The sequence below is a fragment of the Staurois parvus genome, unplaced genomic scaffold (assembly GCF_062004578.1).
Source record: "Staurois parvus isolate SC_StPar_1 unplaced genomic scaffold, SC_StPar_1.0 ptg000886l, whole genome shotgun sequence".
In the NCBI taxonomy this organism is placed as follows: domain Eukaryota; kingdom Metazoa; phylum Chordata; class Amphibia; order Anura; family Ranidae; genus Staurois; species Staurois parvus.
The window spans coordinates 2,692,522-2,708,682 of NW_028318682.1; the positions used below are offsets into that span (position 1 = coordinate 2,692,522).

At 41.1% G+C, this 16,161-nt stretch overlaps 1 protein-coding gene across 4 annotated transcripts in view; it reads right to left on the reverse strand.

The window, feature by feature from the left end:
* Positions 1 to 16,161, reverse strand: part of ATAD2B (ATPase family AAA domain containing 2B) — a 193,373-nt gene that overhangs the window by 96,147 nt on the left and 81,065 nt on the right. For all 4 annotated transcript variants that reach the window (XM_089656093.1, XM_089656092.1, XM_089656091.1 and 1 more), the window contains 4 exons: positions 14,648 to 14,822; positions 11,640 to 11,728; positions 5,271 to 5,430; positions 668 to 758 (listed from right to left, as the gene is read on the reverse strand). In XM_089656093.1, the coding sequence (XP_089512219.1) occupies positions 668 to 758; positions 5,271 to 5,430; positions 11,640 to 11,728; positions 14,648 to 14,822 (515 nt within the window). The remainder of the gene's footprint in view (positions 1 to 667; positions 759 to 5,270; positions 5,431 to 11,639; positions 11,729 to 14,647; positions 14,823 to 16,161) is intronic.

Consider the following 16,161-nt stretch of genomic DNA (forward strand, 5'->3'; position numbering starts at 1 on the left):
TTCCCATTAGCTGCACTTCTAAAACAGTTCTAGACTTTGGAGAAGGCTTTCAGAAAACAATCTCTATTCATTAAGGAAACCCAAAAAAACAACATATAAATGTAAGTTTAGTTAACAACGTGCATGAATTATAAGGAAAAAACCACACTCAAGACTTTAAACAAGTCTCTGGTTACCAAAGCAGACTGGATATTGCCGTTCAGCCTTTTTTATGTCATAAAGACCCAGAATAGAGTACTATATGTCTACTGATCACAATAAACAAAATCTTTAAAATAAAGCTGAATCTTGGGGTATGAGCACTGGGGACACCAACCTCAGGCTCTGGAAACTTAAGCAGTTACTCCACCTGAGCTGCCTATGTTCTGCTGAAATTCTATTCAATGCCACAAAGCTGGAAACTCTGTGCACTGATCTCTATAGCCCTAATCTCTCCCATCTCTCACAGAATTCAGGGTTCACCAAGTGGCCTATTTCCTGGCCCCCAGGGAGGTTACGTCTGTACAACTACTAAATATCTGCCTTTAGCTTCATAGGTTAACGTGGTTCTGAAAAACAGATGCATGTGAAGCCCTCTTCTATCAATCTCACATCCATGTTTACAACCAATAAATGCATAATCTCCTTTAGACAACTTGGAAAAATTCCATTTAAAACACAAACTCACCAACACATTTTTCTGCTAGTTCCTCGAGGAACGCGTCAGACAATTTGGGATTCCAGTCCCTGGTATGTATTTGTAAAATGTGCTTTCTTGCCTAGTAAAGAAATAAAACAAATATTGTTCACATATACGAGAAAAGAAAAGAGAAATTATGAACCATAACAACTGTCAAAGCTGCCTAAATTGAATAAAAGTTACACAGGAGGCTCTGTCAAAATAAATACACAAACTATCACCAAAACACATCATCTAGTACTTATATCCAAAACCTTTATAGTATTATTTTACGTACTACATTAAAAAGAGGTTTTCATATATATCCAACCAATACTTTTTTGGAAAGATTGGGGAAGGATTAGAACTTCAGTGTATTTTTCACTCACATACAATCACAGTGACGGCGGTTTCGCCAGAAGGGAAGTGAGGGACACAAAGTAATCATGCTGGATTTCTAGGCTTCACCTAGTCTAATTAACCACTTCCAGTCTGGACACTTTTATCCCCTTCCTATCCAGGGCAATTTTCAGGTTTCAGCGCTATCACACTTTGAATGACAATTGCGCTGTCATGCAACACTGTACTCATATGAATTTTTTACCATTTTTTTGAGACAGATAATACTTTATTTTGGTGGTATTTATTCACTGCTGGGATTTTTATTTTTTTTTTGCTATGTAAATGAAAAAGTCCAAAAATTTTGAAAAAAAAGTGTTTTTCTTATAAAATTTTGCAAATAAATAATATTTCATCATAAATCTTGGCCAAAATTTATTCTGTCTTGTTAGTAAAAAAAAAAAAAAAAAAAAAAAAGCCAAAATTAGTTTATAACCAAAAATTCTAATTTTTTTACATTTTTTTTTTTATATAATTTAGTTTAATATATATTTTTTTTTTACATACTGTCACCCTAGCAGTACAGTGTCACCATGGTGACACTGTACTACTTTTGGGGGGGTGATGATTTTTTTTTTTTTTTTTTTTTAAACATAGATTGCTTTTACACCCATATAGGATGTAAAAGCAATCATTTCTCTTTCTCTCTGTCTGCATTCTTGCCGCCATTGAGAACTACTGAGTGAGCTGTGATTGGTCACAGCTTGTCACATGGTACAAGGCTGTTGTGAATAGCCTTGTACCATGTGACCTCTGTGATCATTCACAGATTTCACACGTAGTAAGCAATGTCACAGAAGTGACATCTTGCTTACTACTTTGCATGTGATCAATGATTGGCCAATCAGTGATCACATGATCGGGACCTCGTACAGAGGTCCCGTCCGACGATCGGTGTTTCACTGTGTCCAGAGGACACAGCAGGCACCGGATCGCGGTGCTGCATGCCCCCGTGGAGCGTGCACAAGCAGGGTGCGGGGAGGTCGTTTATAAACGGCCACCCGACCCTGCAGTGCCACCATCCGGCAGCTTATATACAAGGCCGGTCGGGAAGTGGTTAAAACTAAAAAAATAAAAAAAACATCTGTATTACTGCTGCAGATTTTCCCTCAATTCCTGTCTGGTAAAACAATTAACACAAAAAAAAAGTTTTGTTGTGTGAACACGAATTGTAAAAATAAAATCTGACATGGGTTCTAGCCTTCCCCACTCTACTAAAAAAATAGTTTGGCTGGACACACTTTAACCCCAGAACAGTCTGAGTGAAATCTTGTTTCATGAAACTCAAATACTCCATGGATTGAAGAAAAGACTAGACTGACATGTATTGTACTGACACAACAAATGTCACAGATATAATTGTAGTCTCTGCTATGTACACAAATGTAATAGTTGCAAAAGCTATTTCACCAAGTTGCAGGTAACCATTCGGGGGGGGGGGGGGGGGGGTGTTGGCCAGTTTGTTGGTCGATTAAAGAAAGAAAAGAAAATACACAACACACTTATTTGTACATATTATACAAAACATGAAATGGACAAAGGGATCATGAACATCCTTAATGATTATTTCTGCTGGTAAGTGGAAAAGTATGCCCTAGATTTTGGGGGAAAAACATAGTTATTTATACTTTGGTGATTAATTCGGAGCCATGCTGTTAAAAGTTTACAGACACTTGCCTGGCACGGCTCACAGCTTGGTAAGACTTAAAATGGAGCTACTGCTGGCCTCTATCTGCAACCAAGACATGTGCTCAGCCAGACTCATTGAATGGTTAGCAGTAATTAATGTCCACCTTTCCCACAGCTCCATTCTAGCTGCCACAACTAATCCAAGGCTGGAATGGCAATAGGAGAGCATCTAGAAACCTATAACAGCAAGTTAGATGCTACGGTAGTATGGGGTGTTGAAACAAGGCAACGTGCAGCGCAGTTTTATCTCTGCTTTAAAAACGTACTTATTGGGTACTTGTTTGTTTCAATGAGGATCAGCTGAATGCCCTCTATCTTGATCCTGTGAAGCAGATCAAAAAGAAGTTTCAAAGGCAAAAAGGCATAAGTCAGGGTGCACTGACCCCAGAGAGGCACCAAAGCATCTACTGCTTCTGTTCGAGGATCCCTGTACCTGGAGTCAAGCCCGTCCAGTTTGTTTTTAAACCTAGGTGGTCTACTTTGTGCACCCCCCACCTGCAACACAGGTCATGAAACACCTGGAGTGTAGGTACCACTCCTCCATGTCCAGGGGCTGCTGGATGAGGGAATCCACTTATTAACTGCCTAGCCTGGAACACACACAGCAGACAAGGCACGGATATGTAAATCTGCCCAGGAAACTTTTCCGGTCTACCTCTCCTGCCAGATTCTTCTTCATATTCTGCCGTCATGACATTGACCAATTGAATCAAGACTGGATGACCCTCTAGATGGATAGTCCAATGCCCCAGAGACAGCCAGATCACCTGAAGCTCTGGGAAGTTGATTGGCAGACAAGATTCTTATGACGTCAGGGTGCCCAGGGCTCCTCCCCAGCCTGACATCCATTGTGAGGTTCCTCCAAAAAGATGGAAGGAATTCCTTGTTTCGAGAGTTGGATTCCTTAGTCACCAAGTCATGGACAAGTTGGTATTTGGTACCAAACAAATCTGTCCAGAGACCTGGCTGACTTGCCCCTCAACAAAAAAAAACCAAAAAACACAAAAATATCTTTTTAGGGGTCTGGAGTGAATCAGGATGAGGGAGGTGAGAAACGAAGGAGGTGGTAGGGAGTAGAATTCACATTCGTAACTACTGGATATCACCTACAGCCAAGTCTGGAGATGCAAGCTGTCCAACTGTCAGTAAAAGGTTACCAGACATACCCCCACACTCTGGAAAATGGGGAACACTTTCATGCAGAGAAAAGTTTGTCTGAATATTGCAGTCTGAGTGCCAAGCCTTGCGTACAGAATAGGGACCAGGCTTGGAGTATCTCAATGAGGATGCTGAGGCAGTAGTCAGAGAGGGAGAAACTTTATAGTCTGTTCTTTGGGCTTCTTCCGTGGAGCAACATGGCTACTCTTACAACCGATAGTATGTTTGATAATATCAAGAGTGGGCCTGAACAGCTGTTGTCCCTTAATGGCCATGCAAGTCTTTTGCTCTTGGTGAAGGCATTGACGCTCCTTGTTAGGTCCTCTCTTGGACCTTCCTGGATGGATTAGTAACATCAATACCATGCACACTGCATCAAAAGCAGAAGCGGTCTCCTTTTATTTGGGAGTAATAGCAGTAGACTGTTTTCTCAGGGATAAGCTCACCAGTCAGGGACTGGAGCAACTCAGAATCAGACATTCACTGCAGGCAATGACTTGGAAGCTACTAATGGGCAAAGCAAATGAGAAATCTGGGGAAGGCACAGCAAACTAGCAAATAATGAGATAACTTCAAGTCTTACATGACTTTAGAGAAAAACCTCAACCAAAAGGGCACAGGAAGTAGCCACACCTGATGGAGCTAAAAAGGACTTCAAGGATGGGATAGATTCCAGACTGCAGATATCAGCACCATTTATAGGTGTGCTGCAAGCAGTCCAGGAGTTATTAGAAAAGTGTGAGATGAGGTCACCCAAAATAGTGCACCTGTGCCAGATAGATGCAACTGTAGATAAGATTTACCAGCAATATAGAGAACAGCCTTAAAAGGGGAAAAAAAACAAAAAAACAATGCTAGCAAAATAGGTTGGTCTTTTAATATAGTATAGCTAAAAGAAAAGACATCAGTCATCATTGTAGGACAATAGCAAAAAATTGAGGCATGCTGGTAAGAGTGTTATCCTGGGTGGGCCTATACTGTAGTTTTTGTGTTTGCCAGTATCCAATCTTCCCACGGGCAGCCGTATGAGATGAAAGTTAAAAACTTCCCTTGTCCCTCAATGGACAAGAAGTTATTTTCTGATGTTCCTAGCAAGTACACATTGGGGTTAATTTACTAAAATTGTCAAGTGCAAAATCCAGTGCAGCTGTGCAAGGCAGCCAATCCGCTTCTAACTTCAGCTTGTTCAATTAAGCTTGGATTAAAACAAAAAAAACAAAAAACATGGAAGCTGATTGGTTTCTATGCAGAGCTGGGCCAGATTTTGCACTTGCCAGTTTTAACAAATCAATGTCAAAGATAAGCAAGTAAAATGTTATGTCTACTATCTTTTTTTTAGTATAATACATTGTACCAATGAAGTTACCTTCTGATCAGGTAAACTGAAAAGAAATTCCCTGTCGAAACGACCAGGTCTCCTGAGTGCTGGATCTATTGAATCAAGTCGGTTGGTAGCACCAATAACTATTATTTCACCCCGATTATCCAACCCATCCATAAGTGCAAGCAGGGTGGAGACTATAGAGCTGCAGGTGGGAAAAAAAAAAAAAATATTCAAAACAGAAAAACACCCATAAATCAAAGTAAATATCTTATATCACTACTCATGTATAGGATCTTTAAAGGAAACCTGCACTGCCAGATATTAGAGTCTGCCATTGGCGACTTCCACTTGAAAATACTAGTAGATCGGCTGTCATTTTGATCCACAGACTTCACTGATCCAGAGCAAAGTATTTAAAAAAGTACCTAATCCATCGATTTAGCATGCTTGCCAGGCATCTAGCAATTTCAGAAGCAAAGTTCAGCTCCTGTATTAGAGCACCTACACTCTGGATGAAGAAGTAGCAGAGACACCTTTGGGCAACATCATGATCAGTGTTGGGGGAGGGTAGTATTAGATGGACTAGCAGATTTAGATCTAACATTGAAGACAAACTCCAGCTAACACTTTTTAAGCAGTTATAGCAACAGTTTTGTTTCTTTTAGGACAAATGTTTTACAGAAATAAAAGCCGATCATTGTAAGCAACCCTGTCAGTGTTAAATGGCTTTTCTCAACCCTCTTAACAGGTACATCCACAGGACAGCTTGTTCTATTGAAAAAACAGACTTAATGGCATAATCACCAGGTATAAAGGAAAAAACCTAAAGAAATCTAATGCAGCAATCAAATCCAAGAATTGGTAAGCTGCAATTTAATAAATGTTTGATTTTGGGTTTTATACAGATTTAACCATGGGACATATGCAACTACCTTAAAGTGTTACTAAACCCACAACAGTAAACTCAGTCTGTATATGCAGTAAAGCATGCTTGTGATACTAACTGTGGAACCTAAGGGGTTAATCCTCTGCATTGTGTAAAACCACTGTTTGATCCTGACTTTTCTGATCCTCCCCATCTTCCAGTGTCCCTCTCTCTGCATATGCTCAGTTTGGTGTGTATTGCTAGAGGTTTTTTTTTTTTTTTCTTGGGAGAGTGCATGTGATCAGCACACAGCCAATCAGCACTGTCCAGACAGAGGTCAGGGGTTCTGCATCCTAGAGCAGAAAGAAAATGTCTCCTACAAGCTTTAACCAGTGCTTTGCTGAACACTGATAGAAGTCACAAGACTGCTTTAACTGCTGATGAGAAAAGGTATTTAGCAGTTTATATTTACTAAAATAATTGCACTTCCAAGCTCTCTGTACTGTGGGAGACCAGATATAGTGAATGCAGAGTCCTAGGTTTAGTAACACTTTAAGGAGATTTGGTTACTGCTCAAAAATAAAAGCTTCAGGGACACACTTTATATAACCTGTGCCATTCCCATCAAACCCCAGTTTTGTAGCAAGCAATACGGAGATCTAAAGAAAAAAAGGAAAGGGACCCCTGTCCTGTACTTTATGCTGAGAAAAGGATTTAACTGATTAGTCAATAATTCAATATTCTTAATCGTACAGTACAGGACACAGGATCTTAGTCTTAACCATAGGACATGCATAGGCAGTCCAACCGAGGGGTGGGCAATACAGCAACCACTACCAACAGGCCCACATCATACCAACCACACCACCACCAACAGGGTCAAGAAAGTGTTCGACAGAACTTGGAGCAGCTTTCAGCACTTTACGGCTAAAACTGGTATCAGAGGAGACCTGAAGAGCCACCTAGGGAAACTAAAATGTGTTAACAGAAGACCAAGTGGTAGCCTTGAAAATCTGAGAAGCCAATGCCTGATGCTAGAAAATAGCTCAAGAACCAATAAACTAGAAGTGTGCGCCTTAACAGGGAAGAGAAGAGCCCTATACTTTATGCCATATGCTTGAAAGATGAATTGTCTAATTTACTTACAGTAGCAATGGTGAAAGGGGAAGCAGGGAATCTTCAGAAATAATTTAATAAAAAGGAATCCAATCACCAAAAAGAGGTGGTAGTCAAGAAGTAAACTGTCACAACATGTACCACATCCAGACAGGGGAGGACATTTTTCTTTGGATATTTGAGGGGAGGTCAATGTACTGGTTGAGGTGGTAGGAGGAAACCACCTTAGAGAGAAAAGAGGCTTTGGGCCTCAGGAAAACCTTATTCTTGCATAGCACCAGGAAAGGCTCATTACAACATAAGGCCTGCTAACTCAGAGATCCTCTGTGCAGAGGCGACAGCAGTAAGAATGGGCACCTTGCTGGCAAAGTCAGACAAGGGATCATGCCTGACAGGTTCAAAGAATGGTCTCTGAGGAAAAAAAAAAAAAAAACAGGTGAAGATCCCAGAGCCAAAAGGGAACACGCAGGGGAGAAATGTGTGGAACATACTGGACAGACCTTAACTAAGGAATGAGAAGTCAATTGTCAGGGCCGAGCTTTGCCCTTTAACCTGATCACTGGTCCAGACCAGACTAGAGAAAGGACAAGATGCATCCCCATGGAGTACTTACAATGATGTAATTTCCTAGCCTTGCAATAAATCCATGCCAATAAATTCAACAACCGAGCAGTATGGTGGTTCAGTCCTTCGGACAGAAGGTCCAGACAATCCATAAGGGTACACACACAAAATAAAAGGCCACTGCATTAGCCTAGAGTCCCTGGACCTGGTGAAAAAATTGCAAAGAAAGGGCATCTACCATTTCTCCACAGCCCAACAAATTGTCATCTGTTGTGAGAACTTTCCCAGTTTAAGGAAATAGCTTCCCCAATTCAAGAACTGGGTTTGAAATCCATTATGTCAGGGAAAGCCTGGCCTTATGGGTCAGACATGGGAGGTCCAAAAACAGTCCGTTTGTCCCAAGCTGCCAGAAAGTCAAGTTACAGTGGACTTGAGTAAACAAGGAGTACAGCCCTGCTTGGAAGGAGGCTACAACCAGACCCAAGACTTTCAAATGCAAGCATGAATTGTGGTCCAAACCTAGAACCAGAGGGCCTGGGTATGAGAGTGGAGGGACAGAAGTTTGCCTTGGGGTAGGAAGATCCTGGTCAGGGATCGGTAAGCCTGTTCCAGCAAGGACTTTGGATAGTTAAGGATCCAATCAAACTTCTTTACAGTGTCAGAACTGTCCACAGTATATTGGTTGATAGGGTCAGGATCAGCCAAATATCCCACAATATTTACACCCTGAAAACAGAGCACAGCTAGGACCAGATCAAACACCTTGCTGAAACCCCGAGGCGCTGTAGACAGGCCAAAGGATGGCAAATTGGTAATGTTGACTGTCCAAAGCAAAAAGCTGATAATGTTGCTGAACAAAAAACATGTGAAAGTGAAGATCCCTGATGGCCATAGAGGACAGACAATCCCCTGTAGAAACCTTGGAACCTTTCCTCGTTTGGGAAAAGTGTAATGACCTCCTGAGCAAAGAACTGCTGAACAGTGGGTACGACCAATGGGCCAGTGGAGTTCCCAGAGGAAGGCAGGAAATCAAATTGGTGGCAGTTGTAAGAACACAAGGTACTATGAGCTGATAGTGAGACTGACCCCTATGCCCCTGCAGCTAGGCAGATCTTCCATGTTCAGTTTAAAATTTCCCTTACCTTCGCTGCAAAATGGGGTAGAATAAAAGGGTCCCATTCCATCCTGGCTTCGCCCTCCATAATGGGCATAGCCCTGAAGAGATTTTAAGGGTCGAAGCCTCACTGTGACTTGTATACCAGCCTGAAGCTAACTCGATATGATGCATTACATGCCAACACAGGAACAAAGCCAAAGCAACCTCACAGGCTGGCCCTGCATCATCTTCTATGTGGGGTCCAGGCTATGGTATTGTCAAGGTTCAGATGAGGAGTCAACTGATCCAGAAAGCTGCCGAACGAGAGCCACATTGGCTGTGGTAGAGCTAGGAACTTGATAGAAGAATTTTCAGAAAAAAAACAAAAACACAAGAGGTATGGGTCTCTCAATGTCCACCACCTAAGGGCATAACAAAAAAACCAAAAAGGCTTGCTTGGGGTGGGAGGGGTTATAAAGGGGATGTCACTGCAGTTTTTTTTGCCAGTATACAAGCACGTGAAGGTAGCTGCATATAACCCATTGTTAAACTGAAGATCCTGTATTCTGTAAAGTACGATTAAGAAACAGCTTTTTATTTTTCTTACACGATTAGGGTATGTTATCGAAACTGAAAGAGTACTTTTTTTTTTACCTAAGATTAAAAAGTAAAGAGTAAAAATTCACTTTAAAAAGTAACTTTGCTATACTTCTTTATCATTTCAGAGTCAGTGAGTTTAATTTATTAAAGGCAAATAGACTATGCACTTTGCAATGCACTCATTTACCCCAGAGGTTAGTGAATGTGGTAAAGCTTCGCTTTGTAACGAACACCCAATCAGATAAGAAAATAAATACCATTTTTTCTTGCATGTTTGGATGATGGAAATCAGCATAGCTTTGCAACATTCACAAAGCTCTGGGAAAAATTAGTGTGACTGCACTTGCAAAGTGCATAGTCTAGTTGCCTTTAGTAAATCAACCCCAGTGTGTCAAGGGGAATACTCTGATAAAATCCCCCAGGGGCTCAGTGGTTACCACCACTTCCATAGCCTAACAATCCCCTAATTATCAGTGAAACTGCACATCACACAAACAGACCAATAGGAAGGAATGCGTGCTGAGAGTTTCAGGATTAAACAATATTTTAAACAGGAAAGTCTAAATTTGCATTCAAAGGATGAGTGCACTTTAAGACAAAGTGCACTTATCCTTATTGCCCCTTTGCCCTGACCAAACCCAATCTTCCCTTCCATTGCATAGATGCATACTTTGATCCAGTGGCAGTGGCCTCCGGCGATATCTTACATCCAGGAAAACAAGTCTCACTGCCCTGATTTGATTCTGCCCGTGTATTACAGACCCATTGACTTCTATGGGACTCTCTCCCTTCATCTCAAGCCTTGGGACACAGCCTTCCAGAAGTCTACTGGGTTGTAATGTGCAGGCACATCCAGCACAGTATACTCGCAGCACCAAATCTACACAGCCATCAGAGGTTGCAGCTGTTGGCATGAGGTAAGTATGTATCTGTGTAGCGGAAGGGTTAGTGAGGTTTGGTCAAGGCAAAGGATAGAAAAGTGCACTTTAGCTTTAACTGCACATGCCTATATCTCTAAGATCTATGGAACTTTTTGACATGTTTTTTAGGTGAAGAAATTTTGGTTTTATTCATGTGATCAGTTTGAATCACTGAAAACTGAAGAGGATTTAGCTACACCAGGATAATTATGCTTAAGGTATAACTCTAGCAAAACCTTTTTCATTATGGATTGATTTGGGGAAAGGTTAGAATGGTCAAGTATATACTGCTCTGTCTGAAAACATTCCATCTCGCCTCCTGTCCGGATGGCACAAATGAAAGCGGGATCTCTCCAGGCAAACCTATCCTTTCCACCATTTATACACAACTATATATGCTCCAAATTGGAGACTCTCAAAACTATTGGAGGTAGGAGCACAGTATGACGTGGGCACTGCAGCTTCCACATATATTTGCAAATCTATGCAAGAAAACCCTCTGTTTTATCATGAATTGTTAGACAGGGTCAATTTGGTTTGTTTGCAGACTAGCTGGTAAATGTGCTGGGAAATTTCTGTTTATTTGTAAAAGTGAGCAAAAACCTTCCCTTAATTTCACCTATTGCAGTCATGACTAATCAGATAGGTGTCCGCTGTTGGAGATTTCTTCCTGATATCTCTACCATTATTAAATCTCACAGGGACGGAAGTGAAGCCAAGTCTCCCCAACAGAGACACAGGAGGCAAAACAGAGAACCTATAACTTGCACTCTGTTCAAAACTTAAAGTGAAACTTCATTCTCTCAATCAACATTGACTACTTTGAACCCTTATGCTGCAAGCATTAGGAAATAGATAGGAAAATATATCATATTTAAACTTTTTACATTACTTTAGTTACTTCCTAGTTTTAATGCCTAGGCAAATGTCACACATTCCAGGAGTCTTCAGGAGGGGAGGAGGGGTTTTCTCAGCTAAGCACACCCTCCTGCCTTCATGCCTGAGCTAAGAGCAGATAGATTCCAGAGAGTAATTGGTACATGAATTGTCTGCCACTACTCAAGATGGCCATGGACAGAAATGCTAGAGGGTGTTTGTCCAAGTGATTTTTCAGCAACATAAAGCATGGAGAACTAGATGGAAAGTCAATCTTGTTTTGAATATTAAAAAGAAATTAAATAGTGCATTTGGTTTGTGGTGCTCAGATACAGTGTAGTTCTGCTTTAACAAAAAGACACACACAAACTTACCTATGGATCTGATCTTGCCTGCTAGAGCGAACTGGAGCCAGTCCATCTATTTCATCAAAAAATACTATAGACGGCCTCATCACATACGCCTGCAACCGAAGAAAATGTAAAAACTATTGCAAAAGCTGTTGAAGCAACAATACATCCTGAAGAATTCAACACATCAAAAATCTTTCATGGCTTCAACTTATATTCACCCACACAAGACTTGCTATCCATGAGCGCTTAATGCACCCCGAGTGTTTCCAAAACGACAAAAAAAGGAAATAAGGGACTGCATGCATCCATGGAATCATTTATGAACCATGACAATACATAACACACGTGCTTTTATTACACACAATTTGTTAAATATCTAACGGACATAGATTAAAAAGTATCATTTACAAATAATGCAGTCTCTAAAGCTCAAACATTCCACAACGGTAATGTGTAAAGTCTACACGTTTCGTGATTATTACCACTTCTTCTAGACTGTAGGGGATTCATATGGATTAAAATAATAACCCAAAACCCATCTAGAACAAATGACGAAATTACAAAAATATCAAACACAACAACTACGCCAGTATTCAAGATGCCCAAGACTTGTGTGGAGGTGACCTCCTCCTTGTTGAAGGTTTGCTGGAAGTTTCCATTTTCATGGGGTCTGATGGGGCAGTCCTTTGGAAGACAAAGGGTGAGTGAAGAGAAAACGTGGGGCCTGTAGTGGGATTCTTCCTGTTTGGGCATTCATTACATGTGGCCTGTTTGTCTCTAATACCTTATAGTGGTAATAACTTTATTCGCCATATTTTGCGATTTCATTATTTGTTATAGATGGGTTTTAGGTTATCTGAATCCATACGAAATACATCTGCAGTCCTGAAGAAAGGAATAACCACAAAAAGCATAGACTTTACACAATACCATTGTGGGATCTTTGTGAACTTTCAAAAATGCATTGTTTGTAACTGAAAGAGAAAAAAGATACTTTGTAATCTATGTCCGTTGGATTTTTATGGAATCGTGTATAATAAAGGTAAATGGTTTTATCGTTGTTATGGTTCATCAATGATTCCAGGGATTCATATTTAAAAAAGTCCCTAATTTCTTTTGGTACTTGTTTCAGTTTGGAAGATGCCCCTATTGAAACAGCATGTTGTGAATGAGTCCACATTTGTATCTGGTATAGTTTTTGCACCATGAGCTTTTCCAATGAAAATATAACCCCACTGATGTGCAGAAAAAAAAAAAGGGAGGACCGCTGAGCAAATATTCAAAATTTGCACATGTACAGTGGGGAAATGTATTATTTGTTACCCTGCAGATTTTGTAAGTTTGCCCATTTACAAAGAAATTGTCTATAATGTTTTATCATAGGCATATTTTAAATGATAGAGACAGAATATCAACCAAAAAGTTGCAGTTCAGTGAGTAAAATAAGTATGTGATCCCCAAGCAAGACAGGACTTAATACTTGGTGGAGAAACCCATGTTGGCAAGAACAGAGGTAAGACGTTTTTTGTAGTTGGTTATCGGGTTTGCACACATCTCGAGAGGGATTTTGGTCCACTCTTCTTTTCAGATCTTCTCTAAATCCTTAAGGTTTCTTGGCTGTCGCTAGGCAAATCGAAGTTTCAGTTCCCTCCATAAATTTTCTATATGATTAAGGTCTGGAGACTGGCTAGGCCACTCCATGACCTTAATGTGCTTCTTCTTGAGCCACTCCTATGTTGCCTTGGCGGTATGTTTTGGTCATTGTCAGGTTGGAAAACCCATCCACAACCCATCTTCAGTGCTCTGCCTGAGGGAAGAAGGTACTCATCCAAGATTTTACAATACATGGCCCCGTCCATTGGCCCCTCAATGCGGCAAAGTTAGCCTGTACCTTTAGCAGAGACATAGTCCCAAAGCATGATGTTTCCACCTTTGTTCTTGGACTGTAGGGATGGTGTTCTTAGGGTCATAGTCAGCATTTTTCTTCCTCCAAAGACAGCGAGTCGAGTTATTGCCAAACAGATCAACTTTTGTCTGATCTAACCACAGCAGTTTCTCCCAATCCTTCTCTGAATCATGTAGATGTTCATTGGCAAACTTCAGACGGGCCTGTACACATGTCTTCTTGAGGAGGGGGATCTTGCGGGCACTGCAGGATTTCAATCCATTGCGGCGTATTCTGTTACCAATGGTTTGTTTGGTGACTGTGGTCCAACTGCCTTGAGATCATTCACAAGCTCCTCTCCGTGTAGTTGGGCTGATCCCTCACTTTCCTCATGATCATCCTTACCCCATGATATGAAATCTTGCATGGAGCTCCAGACCAAGGGCGATTGATGGTTTTGTATTTCTTCCATTTGAGAATAATCGCTCCAACAGTTGTCTCCTCACCAAGCTACTTGCTGATGGTCTTGTAGCCCAGTCCAGCCTTTGCAAGTGCAGGTCTACAATCTTGTCCCTGACATCCTTTGACAGCTCTTTGGTCTTGCCCACGGTAATGAGGATTGAATGGAAGAGAGAGATTCTGTGGACAGGAGTCTTTTGTACACACAAGTTGTTGTTAGGAGCACCTTCTTAAACTGACAGGACTAATCTGTGTACCACATGAGCACATAGCCAGTCTGTGGGAGCCAGAATTATTGTTGGTTAGTAGGGGATCAAATACTTATTTTACTCACTGAACTGCAACTCAATTTAGAACGTGTATTTTTTTGTTTTTTTGGTTGATATTCTGTCTCTATCATTTAAAATACACCTATGATAAACATTTATAGACCTTTCATTTCATTGTAAGTGGGCAAATCCTGCAGGGGATCAAATAATTATTTTCCCCACTGTCTCTCTCCTTTCCAGAGGCCTACACAGCTATTTTTCCTGCAGAGAGTGTACTGGATGCCACAAATGTTCTATGATGTGCCCCAGATGCACCTACAATTCTTTACAGTTGTTTAGGCCTTTGAAGCAATGAAACATTGGCACTTTAATATCAGATTTTCACCAGAAAGTTTAGAAATGTGGAAATAATTTACTTGATCGAACAAAAGCCGTAGTTGACGCTCTGACTCTCCCACCCACTTGCTGAGGCAGTCTGCTCCTTTGCGCATAAAGAAAGAAACCTTCCTGTCACCCTGGCTGCATTCGTTGGCCAAAGCTCGCGCCACTAAGGTTTTTCCCGTTCCAGGGGGACCGTAAAACAAACATCCCCTGTAGAAAAATAAAACATCACATATTAGAAAGTCAACCATTATCTTCACAGGACAAAGTGAAATCATAGCTTGCGAAGCTTCAAAAGTATGTCAAGGCATTTTTTTTCTTTAAACTATTTTTAAAAAGAAAAAACACGCACCGCAAGTACAGAAAATACCTGCTGACCTGCATAAATCCAGAAAGTTCCTAATTTCCTGTTTGAGCATCACAGTGCCTCTGCTGCAATGAAAACTCCAGCAGTGTTTGCAGCACTGCCCAGACCTTTCCTGCTGGACGATAAAACAGAACACCTTCCCCTCATTTCCATAAAACAAGTCAGGGTTTTACTTTCTGTAGTCCAGCAAGGGAGAACTTGGCAGGGATGCCTACATTGCTTGACAATGTGCTGATAAGAAACCTGCCAATTCTCCTTTTAAGAATGCTAGATTTCTGGCTGTCAAGCTGAAGCTTTGGCTTCAAATAGTAGCTTACCTTGATTCAACATAAATATCAGGAATTCTGACACTCATTTACAGCAAGCTCACATGGGGGTCTGACTAGGTACTGAATTTGGCCACAGCCTTGAATGTTCAGGTGGTCAGCAATTGCAGGGGCCCATACTTCCCCTATGACATGTTCACTATAAGAATACTTTGATAATTACAGGCAATGCTTCCCCTTTTCTGCATTATCCTGACAGTTCTTACACCACAGCTTGTTCACAGAACTCTCAGCATACTTAGGTAGAACACGGGCAAATACAGATCTGCTTTCTCCAGGGACTTTTAGCAGACTACATAGTCGCTGCAGCAGATGGCTACAAGCCTTGCCATGCAGAAGCAACTGGTGTGCCATGATCAAAAATGGCTGTATTGGGTAATATAAGTAGCTATTGAAGCCGCTGATTCTATAAGCTTGCAACAATTTGTAACTCAGTTCTTGACTGTGCAGCTTAAAGAATTTGGAAACACAACATTTCATATTCCTGTTATGTGCCTGCTGTACCATGTACTTGTATGAAAAAGTCTACTGTTCTCTTTGTACTGTTTCCTTTGAGTGAAATCCTTGGTGTTCCTGCCAGTCCCTCTGCTTTCATATTAAAAACTGACCACACTAAGCGAGAGAGCACAATGTGGCCAGTTCTCTTTGCTATGCTAAGAGAATTCTGTGTGCTGTTATGGGACCTCAGGGTGCTCTCCTCCAATGATCAGACTTTTCCCTGACAGCCCCCCCCCCGGACAAGAAGATCAGTGTGCTGCCATTTCCCCTCCCCCCGCTCTTTTGCAGAACAAATGGAATGTGATCACTTAAATAAAAAGGAAAAAAGGTTTTATATTATATACACACACATACATAT